This window comes from Eschrichtius robustus, chromosome 10, assembly GCF_028021215.1.
Source record: "Eschrichtius robustus isolate mEscRob2 chromosome 10, mEscRob2.pri, whole genome shotgun sequence".
Taxonomy (NCBI): domain Eukaryota; kingdom Metazoa; phylum Chordata; class Mammalia; order Artiodactyla; family Eschrichtiidae; genus Eschrichtius; species Eschrichtius robustus.
In genome coordinates, this window is record NC_090833.1 from 42861023 (window position 1) to 42881595 (window position 20573).

The 20573-nt window shown below is 46.4% G+C and overlaps 1 protein-coding gene across 1 annotated transcript in view; it reads left to right on the forward strand.

Moving 5' to 3' along the window:
* Positions 1–20573, forward strand: part of GNA14 (G protein subunit alpha 14) — a 193251-nt gene that overhangs the window by 167095 nt on the left and 5583 nt on the right. The window contains exons 3-4 of the mRNA XM_068553895.1: positions 17237–17391; positions 19997–20125. Of these exons, the coding sequence (XP_068409996.1) occupies positions 17237–17391; positions 19997–20125 (284 nt within the window). The remainder of the gene's footprint in view (positions 1–17236; positions 17392–19996; positions 20126–20573) is intronic.

The window sequence follows — 20573 nt, forward strand, 5'->3', positions numbered from 1 at the left end:
CAACGTTGTGTTAGTTTCTGATGTAGAGCACAGTGATTCAGGTACAAATATATATATATATATATATATATATATATATATATATATATATATATATATATATATATATATAGCATATATATGTTTTATATATGATATAGAACATATCATATATATATGCTGTATATAACACATATATATGTTCTTTTTCAGGTTCTTTTCCCTTATGGGTTATCATAAGATATTTGAATATAGTTCCCTGTGCTATACAGTAGGACCTTGTTGTTTATCTGTGTTCTTGTTTCTTAATTCTAAAAATATATATTTCTTATGGGGGGGCAGCATACAGCAAATGCCAACTGATGTAAGAGCCTGTAACCCCAACAAGAGCCCTATATGAGATATCATAGGAACTCCCTTATTATAAGCCAAGGGAAAGGTAAACAGCAGTTATGCTCCCCAGAACTGTGAATAAGACCAGGTTGTAGGCAGAATTCTAAGATGGACCCCCTGGTGTACTCACCCTGCATAATCCCCTCCCCTTGAGCGTAGGCAAGACCATGATCAACATCACTTCCATGATTAGATTATATCATATGACAGAGGGGAAGGGATTTCCTAGATGTAATGTCCCTAATCAGTTGACTTTAACTTAATCAAAGGGAAGATTGTCCTGGGTGGCCTGACCAAATCAGCCCATTAGAAGAAGTCCTAGGGACTTCCCTGGTGGTCCAGTGATAAAGAATCTGCCTTCCAATGCAGGGTACGCAGGTTCGATCCCTGGTCAGGGAACTAAGATCCCACATTGCCACAGGGCAACGAAGGCCACGTGACACAACTATTGAGCTCGCACACCTCAACTTAGAGAGCCCACGTGCTGCAAAACTACAGAGCCCGCGCACCCTGGAGCATGCGCACCACAACTAGAGAAGAGAAAACCCGCTCGCCACAGCTAGAGAGAAGCCTGCGCACCTCAACGAAGATCCCGCGTGCTGCAGCTAAGACCCAATGCAGCCAAAAAAATAAATAAATAAAAATAAAAATAAAACAAACAAATAAATAAAAAGAAGAAGAAGAAGTCCTAGAGGCAGGGAGATTCTCCTGCTGGCCTTGAAGAAGTAGCTGCCATGTCGTGAGAGGGCCACATGGCTGGGACCTGAGGGCAGCCTCTAGGAGCTGAGAGTGACTTTCAGGGGACAGCCATCAAGAACCCTAGGACCTCAGTCCTGTAATCACGAGGAACTAAATTCTTCCAACAACTTAAATGAACTCGGACGGGCACCCTGAGCTCCAGATGACAGCACAGCCCAGCAAAACACCTTGATTTCAGCCTTGTGAGACCCTAAGCAGAAAACTCAGTTACAATATGCCTGGTTCCTGGCCCACAGAAACTGTGAGATAGTAACAGAAGATTGTTTTAAGCTGCTAAGTTTGTGGCAGTTTGTCATGCAGCAGTAGAAAAGTAATACAGATACTATGGCTGAAGTCCACAGCCTTTGGATAGATTTAGAAATAAAGCCTAGAACATCAAGGGTATTTCATAAACTGAATTTAATATAACATTAATAGAGGGAGATGTTAATAGATGTGCCATGAAAAAAGGAAGTCTTCTATTGCAGACCCTAACTGTTCACATCAGAGAGAAAGCCTTTGTTCTGCTGATGGGACGGAGTCAGGTTCTTGGGTTGTGAGCAACAGGACCAAGCTGGCCTACACGTGCCCAGGAGTTTATGGAAGGGCTATCCTGGAGGTCATGGAATCAAGGAGAAGCCTGAAGAAACAGTCTCAGAATGGACAGGAACCCAGAAACTCCTGGGGTCTCACTACCAAGAAAATCCTTGATGACCTCATTGCCACCAAAATAAAAGAGTTTCATCTGTTCCTTCCCCCCTGTCTCCACTGCTGTCGTCTAACTTCTGCTCAAGGCTGACAGTGTCCGCCGAGTGTGACACTGAGCCACCGGAGAGCAGGATCCCTGAATCAGCAGACCTGCCGGGATCCACAGAATAGTTCCCCCAAAACCACTGTAGCCAGAAGGAGGGAGGCTGGATGGTGGACCACCCGCAAGCTAAGGGGGTCCACAAACGTAGGATTGAGATTGTAAAGGTGGAGTAGAATCTGAGCTCTTCTCCCCTTCATCTGAGTGTTAGTGGAAAGGGGACATCACTCTTAAAAGGTGAAGAATTTGGAGCTCCTGAACTACAAAGCTGCAGGAGAGTGGGCTGAGGAGATGGAGATGGAAGTGGGGGGGTGGAGCCGCTGAGATGGCAGGAAGCTGCTTGGGGCGACCCTGCCTTGTGAAAGCCAAGGTTGTGAACAGTTGGGTGCTCCGTGGAAGGGATGGAGAGAGAGGCTGAGCTTTGTGCCTGAGCAACTGAGAAGAAATACTGAACCATGAAGATGCAACCCCTGGGAACTGGCAGAATTTGTGGAAGAGCTTCTGACTTTCACAGGCCATGGAATTGGCTGGGGTCTGAGCCGGTAAGACCCTATGAGAAAATGGGGCCCCAGCTGCCACTTCAGCGACATGAGTTTGGCAAGTCGTGTATTCTACATCTCTTTGGAAATTCGTAATGAAACGAGCCTATTAAAGGTTCTGTGCTCTGTTTTGGGCATCTTTACTCAATGTTGTTCTATTTGTTGTGGTTCTATTTGTTGCTACAAACTTTTCACTGCTGATGTTCAGTAAGTTGTCACTAAATGCTGCATTTGTTGATGGAGTCCTGCTGTAGTTTCAGGGATTTTTTTCCTAACATGCATATGTGCATTCTCATTCTCATGTTTAATGTTCTGGTGAAACATTCCAGTGATCAAACGTTTAAGAATTGGGTGTGCACAGTTACACAATTTCATGAACTGTCATATCCTGTTAACACACATTGCTCTTTGATTTAATATATTCTGTCAGTATTGACTAAATACAGTGATTTTCATACAACATTCGTTTATTCATTCCAACAATATTGATGTGCCAGCCACTGCTCCAAGCACTTGGGGTACATCAATGAGAAAAAGAGACCAAGATCCCTGCCCCATCAGGGTGCATGTGATGCACATGCGTGTGCGTGCAAACACACACACACACACACTCAACTTCTGAGAAGTCCTGAAGTTAAAAAAAAGTGGGTAACTGTTTCAGACCTTGTCCTAAACTTATTTGGACAAGGAACTTCTTTGTGTGTTCCTACAACATTTTGTAGAGTCATGGTCTGTATAATATAGCCCTCTGGGAAATACTGACAAAGGCATAGCTGGACTATGTGTACTTCAGAAAAAAAATCCATAAATATCATTTGTTTCAACATTTGATAAGAGTCAGACAGCAGAGAGATTACTGATAAATTCTCCACCAGGGTCTGGCTTGCAGATATTCTTTGTCGCTGCTTAAAGCCACGTCCATATGCTTCCCATGTCCAAAGAGCAGGTGACGTCAGCAAATAGTACTGAGGCCTCATCTGAGACTGTTACTTGACTAGATGTCGATCCCTCACCCACTGACAGGACAGGGATATTTCCAAGGGATTCTGGATCAAACAGTGTTGCGATTAGATGTGCAGCGGTCTTCGTCTCTTACTGGACAGTGACTCAATCTCAAGTTAGGATCTGTCGATTTATATCCGCTCCCCGAGGGATCCAGCGTGACACCTAGCACAGAGTAAGCGTGTAGTCCACTCAGTTGACCTTCAGAGAACATATCCAGTTTTTTACACGAATATCTACCACCTTCATGTGCTCGGCTCATTTATGGGTTGGGAGTTTTTGACGGGAAGTATGGAACTTGGTTAAGTGTCTGTATAACTGTGAGATGCTTGAGGAGAAGGCACTTTGCATTGACCCCAATGGGTTTCCTTGTTCACCCGGTTACTGCAAGAAATCTCATGTCATTGCTTGGATGGGTAGCTGAGTGGCTTTGGGCCATGTTGGCACAATCCATCTGAGATGGAATAACCTGAGGTCCAGAGCTCCCAGGTTTACTGATGAATATGTGATAAGAGAGGGAAATTGGTTTGGGGTGACATCATCTTTTGGAGGTACCTGCCTGTGATGCTGTCTTACTGTCTTACTGGAGAGAGGTGGGCTGACACATAGGTCATGTTGATGATTTTTAGGGCCAACCCAGAATAGCCTTAATCTTGGGTCCCAGGAGCAGAAACGGCCCCTCATCCTTTGTGGTTCTGTGCTGTGTGTTCCTAGTTCTTTAACGGTGCCAATCCCTTATGTCCTCAACTAAATATAATTCACTCATCCTCTTGGAAATTATGATGACTGTTTCTGGGTTAGAAAGAGCGATTAGGGTGGATATGTTTTCCTTTACACTTTGAAAGAAGGGCATCCACAAGACTCAATGTTTATGAAATCTAATGATGAAGGAATACATCCTTTAGCACCATTAAATGCTAATGTTGAAAAGATCTCCCCCACTCACTTCTCTGTGATCATTTTACCAATGAGGAAACTGAGGCCCCAGGGTCAGATGAATTGATCCTAATAAAGCTCCTAATAGGTGGATGAACTGGAGTTATATCCTGAGTCCCTTCCTGCCTGAACAGAGCTTCTCTAACATGCATTTTCTCCACGGGGTGCATCCCAGCCTCTTGTGATAGGCAGTTTGGCACTGTGCTGGGAGCCCACTAAACAATGAAGTCACCCACAAAAAGCATAAAAATACAAGAAACCTAACACCTAATGGACCATGGAAAGGGCACTTGATTACTGTACAAGAGCTGAACAAGAAGGCAGAGCCTGAGTTCCCCCTCAGTTGGGATCGTGGGCACTGAGCGATTCAAACTTCTCACTGCTGTATGCACCTCTGTAAATGGCTGTGATTTTTTATTTTGGGGTTACAACTTTTAGCAAGTAGGTGAAGTTGCAAATACAGAATCCATGAGTAAGGAGGACCAATGGTATGTGTTCCTGATTTCGTGGTGGCCCGTGAGCCCCAGGTGCTTAGGAAGGCACAAGGGAGTGGGTGAGGGCCAGGCCTCAATCACTTCCATCTATCGGGAGTTTACTGGGCTCTGGGCACTGTGCTGACACTTTATATTTTGCTGGGCTGACTGCAAGCCCCATGGCAGAAATGATTAGAGACCACAAGAACCCCTCACCTTGCCTTGGTGTATCCCATCTTGTAAACCAAGGCTCAGGACCAGTGAGCATGAAGGATTGTGGGTGGAGACAGGAAAGTCTGTCCTGCTGGGAACCAGAATTCTGAAGTCCCAGCATCCTGCTGTCCCTGGGACAGGTGCCCTGAGGAGGCAGAGGGGCACGGAATACCAGTATCTTCCTGCCCAGCTGCAGCTTCTAGTCGGCCCCAGACTACTTCATCACACTGATTTTCCGTGTTCTCTGCTCTTTCTAATGTTCATGTCTGGGTGTGTGTTTGGGGGTGTGGGGTGGAGTCTGAGTCACTCCGAGGCACACAGAAGGGATTTCTAGAATTATGCCTGGACCTAAGATGGCCTTTAAAGAGAGAGACGTCCAGATAGAGCTCTGGCTCCATGTCAGGGGAAAAATTTCATTTCTTAATGTTTGTCCTTCAGCTCAGCCGTGGAGGTGCCTGCCTGGCTGGTATTACTGAATTAACTCTTGTATCTAGCGTTTCCTTCCCTTTGCCTTTGAATAGAAAACCCGTTTTACAGGAGTAGGAGGGAGGATTTTTTTTTTTGGAGTTGCCTTAAAGAGGCCGCCTCCTACTCGGATGGCTTCTCTTGAATGTCAACAGTGCCCCAGGAAGAATATGGGGACCTTGCACCTACTCCAGGGCCAGCCTGCTTGTCTTGGATTTCAGGGTTTCTGGAAACATCTGGTCTGGGTCCCAGGCTGGTTGACACAGCATAGACTTTACAAAAACAAAGTATGTAATATGACACCTTGCGAAACAGGGACATAATACAATGGTCTGCTTAAGGAAGTAATGAAGGAGAAAAAAGAAATGGGAACATTCTCTAAATTTTGTGAAAAGGAGTCTGAATCAGAAACAATTCCAGCTTTTTCCACTGGGTGGTGTTTTCATTTAATTTTACAGTATGCTTGCAGGTTCACAATCCAAATTAGTTCTGGGCTTTGCCCTTGGAAAATTTTGAAGAGTTGGGGAAATGTACTTAGGTGGAATTCTCTTGCTTTTTACACTAATTAAATACGGGTTTTTTTAGAGGATTCTTTTTCCATGTCCTATATGCCTATTACCATCATTCCCATAAAGACTGGAAACTTGAGTATAAAAACAAAGTGTTTTTCATAGTTGTAGGCTCATACTGAGCATTGGGCCTGGCAAAGAGTGGGTGCTTCATAGTTACGTTGTCACTGATTCGATGAAAGAGGGAGTGGAGATTGCAGCAGAATCCTCCTTGGATGCACTTGGCTTAGAAATTATCTGTCTATACCAGAGTCAGCAAACATTTTCTGTAAAGGGTCAGCGAGTAAGTATTCATGGTCAACTTTGTGGACCATACAGGCTCTGTTGTAACAACCTGATGCTGCCTTTGTAGCTGTGACATGAGCCCCACAGTGACAGGGTGTGACTGTGTCCTAATAGAACTTCATTTACAAGAACAGGCAGGGAGGTGGACCTGGCCCACCTGTCGTTGACCTTGGTCTATGCAAAAGCACACGTGGGCACCTTGCAAACCTTGGAGATCTCTGAGACAAAGAGAAGAGACTGGAAGTCTGTGAGCGGCAGAGACAGTGCTATGTGTTGACCACATCTCGTGTCCTTCTGCCAGGAGGACCACATTTCCCAGCCTCCTTTGCAGTCAAATGGCCCCTTGTGACGAGTTCTAGCCCGTGAACCATGTGTCCACCATGTTCAGACCTGGCCCGTAAAACATCCTGCCTACTGCTCCACGTTCTCTTCCTCCACCGCCTACTGGGTGCAGGTGATCCAGTGCAGGACTTGAGGGCCCTGGGAGCTGGCAGAGCCACTTGCTGGAGGGAGCTTGGGGTCCCTGGAGAACTGCGTGGATCAGAGTCCTCCCCATCCCCACCAGCGATGCATATTGGACTGGGAAGGAGTGTAAAATAAACCTGTGTGGGTTGTCAATCGAGGTACTGATAGTTGGGGCCATTAGCCTGTTCTCTCTAGTATTACCACATTTGGGCTCAGATACGGGTAAAGGAAAGACACTGAAAAATAACTGCTCAGAGCCGTTCTCTCCAGGCCAAACAGCCTCCTGTCTGGAGGACCTGTAGTGTTTGGTGGGAGAGAAGGGGGATCAGGAGGTTTTGGTGCTCACGTTCTCTTGAAAAGTATGTGTATAGGAAGTGGTCCTACAGTTTGGGTCTGAGAATCTGGGGCCTTGAAGAGAGAGCCACTGGGAGGTAGGATGGGGGGCATGGCAGAAATGAGGAGACCAGAGATGAGTGGCTTTTTAAAAAATCAAATATGATCCACACTAAGCCGTGTACCCCGGCTGTGGCCAGTGCCTTCGTTGCATTGGTTTGTCTCTGCTGGTTCACGTGGGTTTCTTGGAGCTAGCCCAGGACTTCTCCATTCTCACGTTGCTTCTCTTCTCTCTCTTTATGGGTGCGTAAAGTAAACTTTGATAGCCGCTAAAATAAATCAACACCAAAACTTCAGTGGCTTAGCAAAATCAGTGTTTATTTCTAGGCCACATCTATCTCAATCCAATGGGAGTTGGTGAGTGATGGGCTCTGCTCCACACGGTTCCTCAGGGATCCAGGTCTCCTGCACGTGGAGGCTCCCCTCGTCTTGGCCCTCATCATCCTGTCCTTTCAGCTGAGAAATGAAAAAAGGTAGAATGGAGGAGGATTGCATGGGAAGGTTTTAAAGCCCTGGTAGTGGTGTGCATCATGTCAGCCCAGATTCCATCACTCAGAACTCAGTTACATGACTGACTGCAAGGGAGACTGGGAAATGTAGCCCAACCTATGAGCCCGGTAGGGAAATAAAACAGGATTGGTGGACCCAGAGCAATCTTTGTCTTAATGGGAAAACGCTTTGAGCTCCCAACAACCAACTTTACATTAAATATTTGGAACCAACCTATTCTTGAACTGAGACCTTGCCAGTGCTTTTTATATCTGTAAGCCTTTATTATGCCTTATTTTCTGGAAGGGCCACAGACAGAGTCCAATACCAAAGAGAGAATAAGATTTCTCATAGCTGATTGTGGTGCTACAGGAAGCCGACGGGGGAGCAAAGCATTTATTACTTTCCCTTCAAGGGGGGCGGTGGAGGGTTGGGGGGTATCTTTTGGTCTAGAAGCCCCCCACCCACCCCCAGCCCTGCTCCTCTGGTCTCTCTTCTTTTTCTGCCCCTCAGACTTTCTCTATAAGTCCTGGCCTTCCCAACATCAGGGCCCTGGCCACCGTCATTCCCAGCTTTATGTGGGAAGGACCTGAGTGTGTCCTGGCATAGATGCTTCAGTCCTCCCAGCAGATTCTGCAGAGAGGCACAGGCACAAAAGAGACAGATCCTCCTCTTGCTAATTTGAACAGTCTCTCATAACCCAATTCTGATGTGCTAAAAAAAAAACTAGAAAAACTCTCAACTACAGGAGGGAGGGGGAGGAAGAAGATGGTGATAGGGACAGAAAATCCCAACCTGCTGCGTAACATGACCATGTTATATGTGACCTCTGGGCACATGCAGTTAAAAGGGCCTAAAACAAATGATTTTCTGAGAGGCAGCTTCCATTGGACCAATATACTCATTTCTTTCTGGGGGGTGCAGAGCTGGGGGTGGGCTATACCTTGAATATATTCAGGACCCTGGCACCTGAGGGAGTTCAGGTGCTTTCCAAAGCATCTCAGGGGAAGGAAGGTTGTGTGAAAGGTGATATAGCAAAGAACTGGTCTGGTCCCTGCACTTTCACGGTGCTGCCTTTAACAAGCACACTCAGGAATCCACATTCATGAGTACACGAAGGGCGGACACAGCCCTTCTCTTTATAAACATCAGGCCACCTCTGGTGGGAAATCTTAGCCCATCCTCTCACTCATCCCCAACTGAAATGTCTCCCTTTCTTTGATCTCTTAGCATTTGTGTGTGGATCTGATATAGTTCCTGCCAAAAGGCATAGCTGTAATTTTGGAACCCTCAAGGGCAGGGCCACAGTCCTCTTTATATTCCCAGAAGCAGGCCTGGATCTAGCATGGAGCAGGCATGTGATACTGTGCCCTGAATGATGATTGAGTCTGGCTGCCAGTGCCTCGCTGAGTTTGGGTCCATTTCGGTCACCCCAACTGAGGCCTAAACTGTTACCATCACCTAGACCTAAGGTTATAGGGTGTTTTGGCTCTAAATAGAATTGAATGGACCAGCATGGAAGATTCCTGATTTGATCAGGAAGTCAGTCACTCAAAGCGATGTGGAATAATGGATTCGTTGTAGGGATTGCACTGTATGTAGCTGTTGGAGCCGTGAAGAAGACGTTGGAACTGCCTCTGCATATCTGGTGTTTGGGCAGCAGGGCTGGTAGTTGGGGAGAAAAGCTGGATGTGAAGGAGCCAGAGCAAAGGCAAACTGGAACCTACAGAGACAGACTGGAACCCGTGAAGGCAAATGGACCCCACAGGGACTAACTGGAACCTGCATCTGCCTCTCACATCTCCATGTTGACAGTGCAGGTGACTTGCAGCAGAAACTGGCATCCTTTGCTGTGGACCTGCATGTATGTCTGCCCCAGGATGTGGAGAAGCTGAAGGAGAAGGTCCAAGTGGGAGCTAGGGGTGCTGAGGCCCAGCTGCTGCACACCCCCCCATCAGTGAGGTTGACCAGAAGACCAGTCACAATGTGTGTGTGTGTGTGTGTGTGTGTGTGTGTGTGTGTGTGTGGACACGCACGCGTGCATTTGTACTAAAGCAGAGCTCTGACCTTCAGAGCACGACGGCCGCTGTTTCTCCCCTGACCCCCAGATCCCTTTCAAACTTCTCTTGTAGCAGATCCTAACCCAGAATCGTACAGGGAAGGGAGTGCTGGTAAATGTCCTAACAGCTTCGCCAAGTTGACACAGTGTAAGGCCAAAGATTCCATCTCTCAGCTGCGTTATTAACACTCATTGTAGCTTTGGATGTTTGCGCCAAAGTAATTTATGGCAGGACTCTTTGGAAAGAGCCTTTTAAGTTAAACCCACTGAAGTTTTGACTGACAGGAAAAAATAAAGTAACTTGGCCTTTCATGCCAACACTTTGTGGCCAGTGATTTCTGTTATTTATTTTTGTTGGAGAAAAGATAAGGAGAAAGAGGAGGACAAAGATTGGAGTAGAAATTAAGATTTCTTTTGAATCTTGAATTGGGTTAGAAAAGCTTACTTCCCATTCTGAGTGTGGTGGAAGAATGCCTTTCTATGAGGAGAAATCTAGGTAGCTTTAGACCAGTGGTTAAATATTCAAATGCCTGCACAGTGAGTGGGGTGGGCTGGTGGCAATGGTGGCTGACAGAGAGGGCGTCCCTGCTGGAGCCAAGAGTTGCTAAAGAAATGGGAATTAGAAAGTGATCAAAAGAAGCTGGAAAACCAGTTTTTTAAAATGTGAAATCTCAAATTAATGGTCATTTTTTTTTTTTTTTTTAATTTATTTATTTATTTATTTATTTATGGCTGTGTTGGGTCTTCGTTTCTGTGCGAGGGCTTTCTCTAGTTGCGGCAAGCGGGGGCCACTCTTCATCGCGGTGCGCGGGCCTCTCACTACCGCGGCCTCTCTTGTTGCGGAGCACAGGCTCCAGACGCGCAGGCTCAGCAGTTGTGGCTCACAGGCACAGTCGCTCTGCGGCATGTGGGATCTTCCCAGACCAGGGCTCGAACCCGTGTCCCCTGCATTGGCAGGCAGACTCTCAACCACTGCGCCACCAGGGAAGCCCCATAATGGTCATTTTTGTAACTATTCTTGGTGTGCTTGAAAAAAGTATATATTCTAGTTATTTTGAATATAGGGCTCTACATGTGTCCATAAAGTCCAATTTGCTGATTATGATGTTTGAATTGTGTATATCTTTCCTGAATTTTTTGTTTATTCTATCAGTTACTGAGCGAGGTATGTTTCAGTTTCCTGTAAGATGAAGATTTGTCCATTTCACCATTCAGACCTTAGAGATTTTTTTCTTATATTTATATTTTAAGCCTATGTTATTAGCTGCATAGAACTTTAGACCTGTTGTCTTTCTGAACCTTTTTGTCATTTGAACTATCTCTATCTCCAGTTATACTTTTAACCTTAAAGTCTACTTTTTCCCCACAGCTTTACTGCGGTATAATTAACAAATAAACCTTAAGGTCTATTTTTATGATAATAGATTCCTCCCTCCTCTGGGTTACTGTTTGCATGGTATATCTTTTTGCATCTTTTTACTTGTCATCTCTTTTTTGGAGTTGTCTTATCTTCTTATGCTTGGTTCTTTTTGTTAGTGTGCTGGACACACATGAAAAAATAATTTGAGGGTAAGGAAGATGCAATCTTCCAAGCTTCAAAAAGAAATTTTCTTTTCTTCTGCCAGGTGTCTGGGGATACTCAATTTCTGATATTGTGGTGATTCCGAGCTGAGTTGCAAGTCACTAAGAGCTACCCCTTGGATCCCAACCCAGAGCCAGAGGGCTTCTAAGGGCCTTTTGCTCTTGCTAACTTCGAGCCCAGTCACCCTCGTCCTGTAATATTGAAAAAGGAGCTGCTCAACCTCACACTGCTCCTTCTAGAACAAGCAGAAGCCCCAGGAGAAAGGTTTCCCAAATGCTGGTTCAACTCCTTGGATGCCATCCTACCCTACACTCTGGCCCAGCAATTACTTACTTGTTCATTAGTTTCCTGATTATTCTTGAGCATACTTTTGAAAATATTTTGTCCACCATCTCTAGCTGTCCTTAGTGGAAGAGTTGATCTAAATATCCTAGTCTTCCTTTACCAGAAGCAGAAGTTCCTTGTTTTTTTATAGAAAACATTCCTTTCTCTAGCATAGTTTACCAGCATTTTCTTTATAATGCAATTTTTGAGATGCTTTCAAAGCTGATCGTTATGGAGCACTGAAATTTTACTTCCTAATTTTAGTTTGATAGAATATGTAGTGTAGTTCTGGATCTTGATGTAGATGTTAAAACACGGAGGAGTGATTGTGTGAAAGTCAGAAATACTATGTTACGGGGAACTTTCATTTTTAATCATATATTTTATTTTAATCTCGTTTGTTTTTACAAAGCTTCTGAGGTACCGCGTATGATAGTAGACACTTGAAATAGTATTAAATTAGGCTTCCAGTATCTAGCATATGTTAATGAATAAAGGTTTTAACGAAAATGATTAAGTATCTGATGAAAGAACAGGAACTCTGGCTTCTGACTAGGGAAAGTCTCCCCTAGTCAGTGAGAAGGCTCTGGGCCCTGCAGTGCTGGGCGGTTAATGGTGTAGGGGCTCCCGCTGAGAGGACCTGGTGGAGAAATGGGGCTGCCCACTGGGCCCTGGATTCCAGCCAGACGGGCTTGCTGGGCTCGACAGGGACTGTCACCCAGGCGGCCGGGGATCCAAGTGTGAAGCCAGCAAGGCGACACTTCAAAAGCAGCTCCTTCCACTGTCACCCTGGGAATTACTGAGTGAAACACACATGTAGGACATCTGGTTTCTGTGTTCTTCTTTCTTCAGAGCAGTGAAAATGGTGCTTTTTTCTGAGAAAGGAAGAGAGGAAAAGCCAGATGTGAGCTCAGTGTTTGAGAAACTGTTTGTGTTTCTGCATCTGCTGAATTTGCTCCAGTAATATTGACTGCTTTGTGATTTCTCCTTTCAAAGGAATATTTGAGTTAGGCAGTTTCAGTTCAATGCGCTCCTCTAGCCGAGGACCTTTCCATGAACTACACACCCATTTTATTCATCTGCTTCCTGGATTTCTCCACTTAGATGTCAGCCCCCTCAGACTCAGCCTGTCCCCTGCCCAAATCATAACATTTCCCTAAATCGGATCCTCTTAGAACATTTCTTCTCTCTTTCCAGGAGATGAAAAAGCCCAACTACCTGACACAAAATTTTCCCCATTATATAAGGGCTCCCTGCTCTCAGACGGTGTGCACTGTAGAAGTGGTTTGAACATAACGATAAAAATGCTCACACTCTGTGTATGAAACTATTTAGCCAAGCCAGAGGGAAATCTGCACAAGGCCCCACTTTTTAAAAACACACATTGTTAACGTGCAGAAGTCATTCATCTCATATTTCAATACAATTTATTTAAAAACCAGGTCACCCTCTTCCTCATTCCTCTCTGCCCTTTGTAATATTTGCCCCTGGAACATACTCTGGGGGCTCGGCTGTGCCACTCTCTCCACCAGCCGTCCTTGTGATGACTCGTGACTAAAGAACACATCCTTGTCAGGCCATTCTTGATCAGAGTAACACAAAGGGCTCCTCTGACTGCAGAGCCTTCCCAGATAGATGGAGACTAAAGTGACAACCAAATGCAGTATGTGAGCCTAGATTGGGCAGATAAAGGACCTTTATGGGACCACTGTCAAACTTTGGATAGGTCTGAGGAGTAGACTACAATATTGTGTCAGTGTTAGTTTCCTGATTTTGATCTTTATATATGATTATATATGTCTGTTTTTTAAAAACAATTTTATTTATTTTTGGCTGCGTTGGGTCTTCGTTGCTGTGCGCAGGCCTTCTCTAGTTGCGGCGAGCGGGGGCTACTCTTCCCTGCAGTGCGCGGGCTTCTCACTGCCGTGGCTTCTCTTGTTGCAGAGCACGGGCTCTAGGCGCATGGGCTCAGTAGTTGTGGCACGCGGGCTCAGTAGTTGTGGTGCACGGGCTTAGTTGCTCTGCAGCATGTGGGATCTTCCTGGACCAGGGCTCGAACCCGTGTCCCCTGCATTGGCAGGCGGATTCTTAACCAATGCGCCACCAGGGAAGTTCTATATATCTGTTTTTAGGAAATAACACTGAAGTCTTTAGAGATAAAGAGGTATTGTGTCTGCAGTTTCCCTTCAAATATTTCCAGAGAAACATATATGTGTGAGTTATGTGTGCAGGTATGGGTGTGTGTCTGAACACATGTGGAGGGAGTGGGGAGAATGATAAAGCAAGGTAGGAAATTATGAACATTTGGGCAATCTGGAAAGGCAGAGATGAACTCTTTGTACCATGTTCCCCACCTTTTCCCAAGTCTTAAATTATTTCAAAATAAGAGGTTTAAAAAAATTGATCCAGACAGGTGGGAGAGCTAACCAGGAGGAGCCAAAGACGGACAGGAGACCTCTGGACTTGGAATCCTTCCGGCCGCCTGAAGTCTAGTCTGTTCCAAACCAAAGTCCCAATTGTTGGGCTCTTTAAGGAGCCTCTGTTCTCCTCTTCTTTCAAGCAAGATTCCACCCAAATCCCCTCGCTGGTCTGAACAGACAATATGTTTTTCTCACCTGGCTGAATTCCCCTGGTTACCTGAAATCCCAGGTCTATGTCTTTTCCCCAAATTCCACTTCTCCCCCAAGAAGCCTATGTAGAAGCCTGTATTCCTCTCTAATATCTCACTGGGATCCACTTTTTCTATCTACTGGAAGAGCCAAACACTGGGTTTATCCATTGCAACATGTATCAGTCAGGATAGAGTGGGTTATGCTGCAGTAACAAACTTCCCCCAAAGTGCAGCTTACGTAATAAAAGTTGATTTCTCACTCATGCTCCATATGCAGTATGGTGTGTTAGCTCATTATTGTTGCTCAGGAAGCCTGGCTGATGGAGGCTCCAACTTATCCTATGATAATCACCACAGTAGACAAAAGGCAATGTGGTGAATTACTCACTGGTTCTTTAAAGTTTCTTCCTAAAAGAGACAGACATTGCTTCCACTTACGTTTCCTTCATCACAGAGTACAGTACTTCATTGCCTTTGTGAGGAGGAGAGGTAGAAATATTTGCAACATCGCCGATGACTCTCACAGGGCTACCTCTCAGCAGGTAAGCTGAATTTAACAGTTACGTGTAGGAAAGCAACACAAGAGGCCTGCCCCCCAAAAACAAAGATGCTGACTGCACCAGGGGCAGAGTGGTTAAGACCAATTGGCCAAGAGTCACCAGAGCCTTTCCTCCACTAGGGAGGCTTTCCTGTCTCCCAGCTCCTCTGTGTTCCCACCGTGCCCGGCACAGGCTTCCATCATTCCTGCTCTAGTGTTCTTTCACTGTTATTTTCCCGTGGTTATCCATCTGTTAGAGAGATACAGTTTTATGTGCACCACAGATGTTTATTGGGCACCTGCATCCATAGAGGGCACCTGTTATTTGCCAGGCACTGCACGAGGTTCTGGGATGTAAGGATAAGTAAGACATTGGCTCTGCCCTTGTGGCATTTCCTGACTTGTCACGAAGACAGGAAAACAGATAACTTAGAGCTACGCCCAGGTCAGCGCCCTCACCACACCTGGTGTGGCCAAATGGGGTATCCTGGGTGGGAAGCTCTGTCATCCTCATCCTCCAGTGGAGACCATCTGACCATATTTGGGAGGTGGGAGAGTGGCGAGAGGAGGGGAGGAAGTGGGAGACAGCCTTCTTGCTCCATTGAGACACTGTCCACGTTCTCCATTTATTGTTCTCTCTGGCTAACAATAGGGCACATGACACAAAATGTGCCACTGGGCAGGATTAGAAATCCTGGTTTAAGGGCTGTCACTGTGTCCTGTTTTGGCAAACAAGAAATATTTATTAGGCATCTATTGCAATAATAAGGCGAGTTCTGCTTACATTTGGGTGATACTTTATAAATCAGGTTCCCATTGAAAATCACTGGCTCCTCTTACAAATGACGATGCTGAGGCAGGGAACCTATTGGGTTCCTTAAAAGTCCCGACAGAACTACTTAGAATTCAGGGTCCTGATTCCCCGCCCAGGCACTTGCCACTAACCCATCCTGCCTAGACCTTGTTTGAGACTCTGCCAAGATCCTCGACCTGCCTGAGGATCCCACAGTCTAGGGGAAGAGTTTGTACTCCCTCTTGATGGATGTAGGGCAAAGTCGTGTTGATTGAATCACAGCCCTTGGTTTTTCCCTGAGTCAAGTGAATCTATAAGAGCTCCCTTTCCTCCAACCTCCTGTTGGGTTTCATGATGAGAAATGCAAGATAAGAGTGTGAATTTTCAAGGGGTGCAGGAGATCAGAGCTGCCAAAGGATGCTTTGCTGACTCACAGCTGCCAGTGCATGATGTAATTGCTGTGAGATACAGCAAGATGGCAGAGGGAAGACGAGGCCGGGCTCCTGTCTCCCTCAGCAGGATTCTCTTGTTTGCTGCAACTTGCAGCCAGGGATGGGATGCTGAGTCTCTGGGGCCAACACAGGGATGCGCTGCAGATACAGGCCAGTCTTATCATTTCTATTTGCTAAGGTTTGGAAAGATTTCTGGCCTCTGGCTTGCCTTCTGTTGATGAGATAATATATGTAGAGCCCTGAGCATATAGTAAGTGGGTAACTAATGATAACTTCTATAACAGTAATAATTACAGCAATAATGATCTTAACAGTTACTGGAATAATAAAGCAGTAGTATTAGAGCAATAATAATTTAGTGATGGAATAGTAAACATAATATTAGAGCAGTCAGTGGCATGGTGTGAGGGTTGCGCTGGGTGTGGTCCACCCAGTGGGAAAGAGTTTTATTAGTGATGCTGATAATAAAAAGCAGACTGTATGAGAACTCTCTGTACTTTCCTCTCTGTTTTGCTCTAACTTAAAACTGCTCTAAAAAGTAAAGTCTATTAAAACATCTTTTAAAAAATAAAGGGAAGAGAAAGAAAGCCGACTGGTGATTGTTGGTGGTGTTATTTTTCAATGTTCTGAAGATCACGCACGCCTTTATTTCCTGCACTGGGCTGGACCTGCTTACCCCACCCTTGGTATGCCACTAACAATAATGTTACTTTTAAATTGTTCCATTGGCTATGCACGTATTCAAATGAGTTGCATGTTAATGAGGAAGTAATGTTTGTTAGTACGATGATAATCAATGATGATCAGTCGTTCCCGTGTTTCTCTGTTCACAACTGGGTGTTGAATGCCGGTGAAACTGGCCCCCGGGGTACTGCTGGGACCGAAGGCCACAGGTCTTGGGCCTTCTCTGGCGCTCTCCACTGAGTTAAGCAGCCACATCATCTCCACCCAGTGAGGCTGCAACTGAGTGGCTTGTCTGTGAGCAGCTCTTCTAGAGACCACCCACCACACCCTAGCATCTAGGGACATCCTCCCTAATCCACGGACCAGGGCAAGTCTTGTCCCCAAGTCATCAGTGTGTTGGCTTCCTTTCCTTTGCCTAATGAAAGGTTCTCTTTTCCTTTGAGCAGGAAAATGCCCAGCTGATCAGAGAAGTGGACGTAGACAAGGTCTCCGCTCTCTCCAGGGACCAGGTGGAGGCCATCAAGCAGCTCTGGCAGGACCCGGGAATCCAGGAATGTTATGACAGGAGGAGGGAATACCAGCTGTCAGACTCTGCCAGATAGTGAGTACAGAGCCCCAGGCTGTGGCCACCCAGGGTGCTTTCAGGCAAGCATGGCCACACTTCAAGGGGGGAGAAATGAGCTACTTGCTAAAATGCGGCACCCGGGGGCCACACTACCTCCCTTCTGCTCGTCTGTATCCCACTCTTAATTTCGGGTGCCTCTCTTCCCACCTCCTGAAATCTTCAGTCCCCCTGTGGAGCCCCAGATAGCTCTCCCTGCCCATATCTACCTTTCCTCGTCAAGTTCTAAGCCTCTGTCCTTTTCAATGAGAGGGTAAGTCAAATGTGGGCTTCCCTTGGTGGGACTGATCTCATTTGGGGTGCTGAAACTATCTGATTTAAACCAGGACTACAACTGCTTTTGGCTTCTACTTCCCCCTCTCCATATCCCTCTGCCTTCTGGGTTCCTGATCAGTAGACAGCAGGTCCAATTGCCCTAAAATCTAAAATCAGAGTTTGGAAGCGCAGTGCAATACACCCGTCAGTGGCTGATCTGGTGCTGCCCTCTAGTGGGCGAGATAGGCTCTGCGGGCCCAGCCATGGAGAAAGCTCAGTCCGGGAGCCCTTTGTTTGCCTACACATTATATTTGGGATCCATAAGGCTCTAGTTTTAAATCAGTAATCCATTAAGATAAAAAGAAATAGGTGTTCTGCATGCATACTCTCCGACGGAGATCACAGGGTTTGATTTTATTAAGATTTTCCCAAGGCAGTGCCTCCATCAGCCAGATCACTGGGCAAATAGTTGTCATGGTCCTTCTTGAAGGGGTGAGGATTCCTGCTTCTGCAACTCAGCTCCTTCCCTCTTGCCCTGTGTCATTTCCACCCTCTGAAGGCCCTGGAATCCTTTCCCCCAGACCCATACCCTTCTCTTCAGGTGCTGTCATTGCCCTCCAAGCTGGTGTGGGTGGGTAATTCACCCATCATCTGGACAAGCCAGCGGGCAGGAAAGGAAACCAGAATCTTGCCTCCTCAGTTTCACTAGCCTCCCTTTGGCATTTGTCCCAGGCTGAGTGTTGAATGACATTAATCCAGGTTAGCACAACCAATCTGAGTACAGGAACATTTAGGTCCAACACAGCAGCAAAGCAGGAAAAGGAAGTAAAATAAGCCCTGATACGTTGTTGGATCAGCATAGAAGACAGCTCGCAGGAAGGAAGGCCGTGTTCCCAGGAGGAGGGCAGACTGCCTTTGACAGCTGGGGAGCCAGGGACAGTTCCAAGTCAGCCAAGGCATCCCTGGCCCTTCCCTGGGGACAGCCTGTGTCATTTGCTTCTGTGAAGGCCCTGGGGAGTGGCTGGGGCTCTTGATGTAGATCAACTTGGAAAAGAGCCACTGGGCCTGCTGTAGAACTCAGTGGAGCCCTGAAAACTGGGGCAAGTCCGCTGAGAAGAATGTGGGGAGTAGCTAGGGTGGTGGACAGAGCTGCAACAGAGAAAACGGCACTCACAGACCCGGACAGTGCCCTGCCTTTGGAACTGGCGAGACCCCAGGCACTTGGGCACTTCCTTGGTCCAGGTCAGTGGTTGTCATCTACTCTGCTGGTACTGTCTGCTTATTTGGACAGGCTTTCATTTCACAAAAATGTGTTGTGTGTCTCCTGTGTGCCAGGCACTGAGGTAAGGGCTACAGGTACAACTGGTGCTCTCTGCCCTGAAGGAACATACAGTCTGGTGGAACGAGACGGGTGTAAATCAAAATATCACAAACGGAAGTCCATGACGATAAGCCCTGGGGCCGTGCATGGGGGTGTGGGTCACAGAATGCTGACCCAGTGGTTTGCTTCCTGCGCTGAGGGCTGCACAGGAATAGGGTTTGCCTGTTACCTCTTGGCTCCCCTTCATGCCACATGTTCAGCGCCAGCAGACCTAGGTGAGCTCTGCCTGTAAGGGGGTAGGTGAGGGGTGGGGGGGGGGGCTTGGGGGGGGGGGAGAAGGCGGGGCCACCTCTGTTTGCAGGGGGCTCCAAGTCACCAATGCCGTCATTGGCCAGGGCCTCAGCTATTTACGCAAAAGTGCCTCTTTAAAAGGCCTTAAGATTAAAAAAAAGTAGTGTCCTCTTGTTTTACCACAGAAAAAGTGACATGTCTTAAGCTTAGGGCTTTAATATTTGGCCAAAAATAATCCAAGACAAGTTTTGGGTTATTTTAGGTGTTCAATTTCCCAGTGTAACAAGGAACTTTTTCTCATTTTGAGAGGACTTCCCATTGGACTAACTCATTGAGCCAAGTGTCCAAGAACAGCATCTACATTCTGTAATGTTCTTGGATGAGGGCGTGTGGGAGGGAGAAGGACCTTTGGAGAGAGGAGGACACGTGAGATGTCGGAGGGCCTGTTCCAACCTCCTCCTCCTGTGGCCCCGCTGGCTCCCTCACTGGCCAGAGTGATGGAGCTGAGAACCAGAAGGAAGAGAGGCGAGACCTGCAGATTTCCCAGAAGGCTCACGAAGGCTTCTGATCCATATTCTCTCCACACAGTTGTAGGAGGGCTGGAGTGTTGGCTCTCACGAAAGTCACTGGTGAATCTGAGTAGGGTCACTGTGAGTTGGGGTGACTTCCCTGGAGGGGCATTTCTCCCTTCTCAGCATCTTGTTCTCTAACACCAAGTTACCTGACTGACATTGACCGGATCGCCATGCCATCATTCGTGCCAACGCAGCAAGACGTGCTTCGTGTCCGAGTGCCCACAACCGGCATCATTGAGTACCCATTTGATTTGGAAAACATCATCTTTCGGTAAGTCTGTCACCCCGACATAGTCCGTTAAGAATCTGTCCAGGCTTGGAAGTCCCCAAATGGAGTCTTAAATGTGTTATTGCTAAAAGGGCTTCCATCTCTTAGGGCAATATTGGCCCTCTCCATCACAGGGTATTTAGAACTGTGGTTGGTCTTAAGTCCTACAGTGGAGAGAAGACCACCTTTCTATTCCCCTTAGAGAAGAAGAGACTCCCTACTGATGTCTGGAATGATTCTTATGTGTAAAACACACACACAGACACAGACACAGACACACACACACACACAGATGTGTATTTCTGTAACCCACAGATTGAAGATACTGTTGAATATTTCTCTTCCCTTCTATCCTCTTCTCCAAGATTTATCACTGCAGATTTCAAAGGACTTTTATATCCGTTAGTTCCCTTGCTCCTCCTAGTAATTGTTACACACGCCTGTCTAGTTG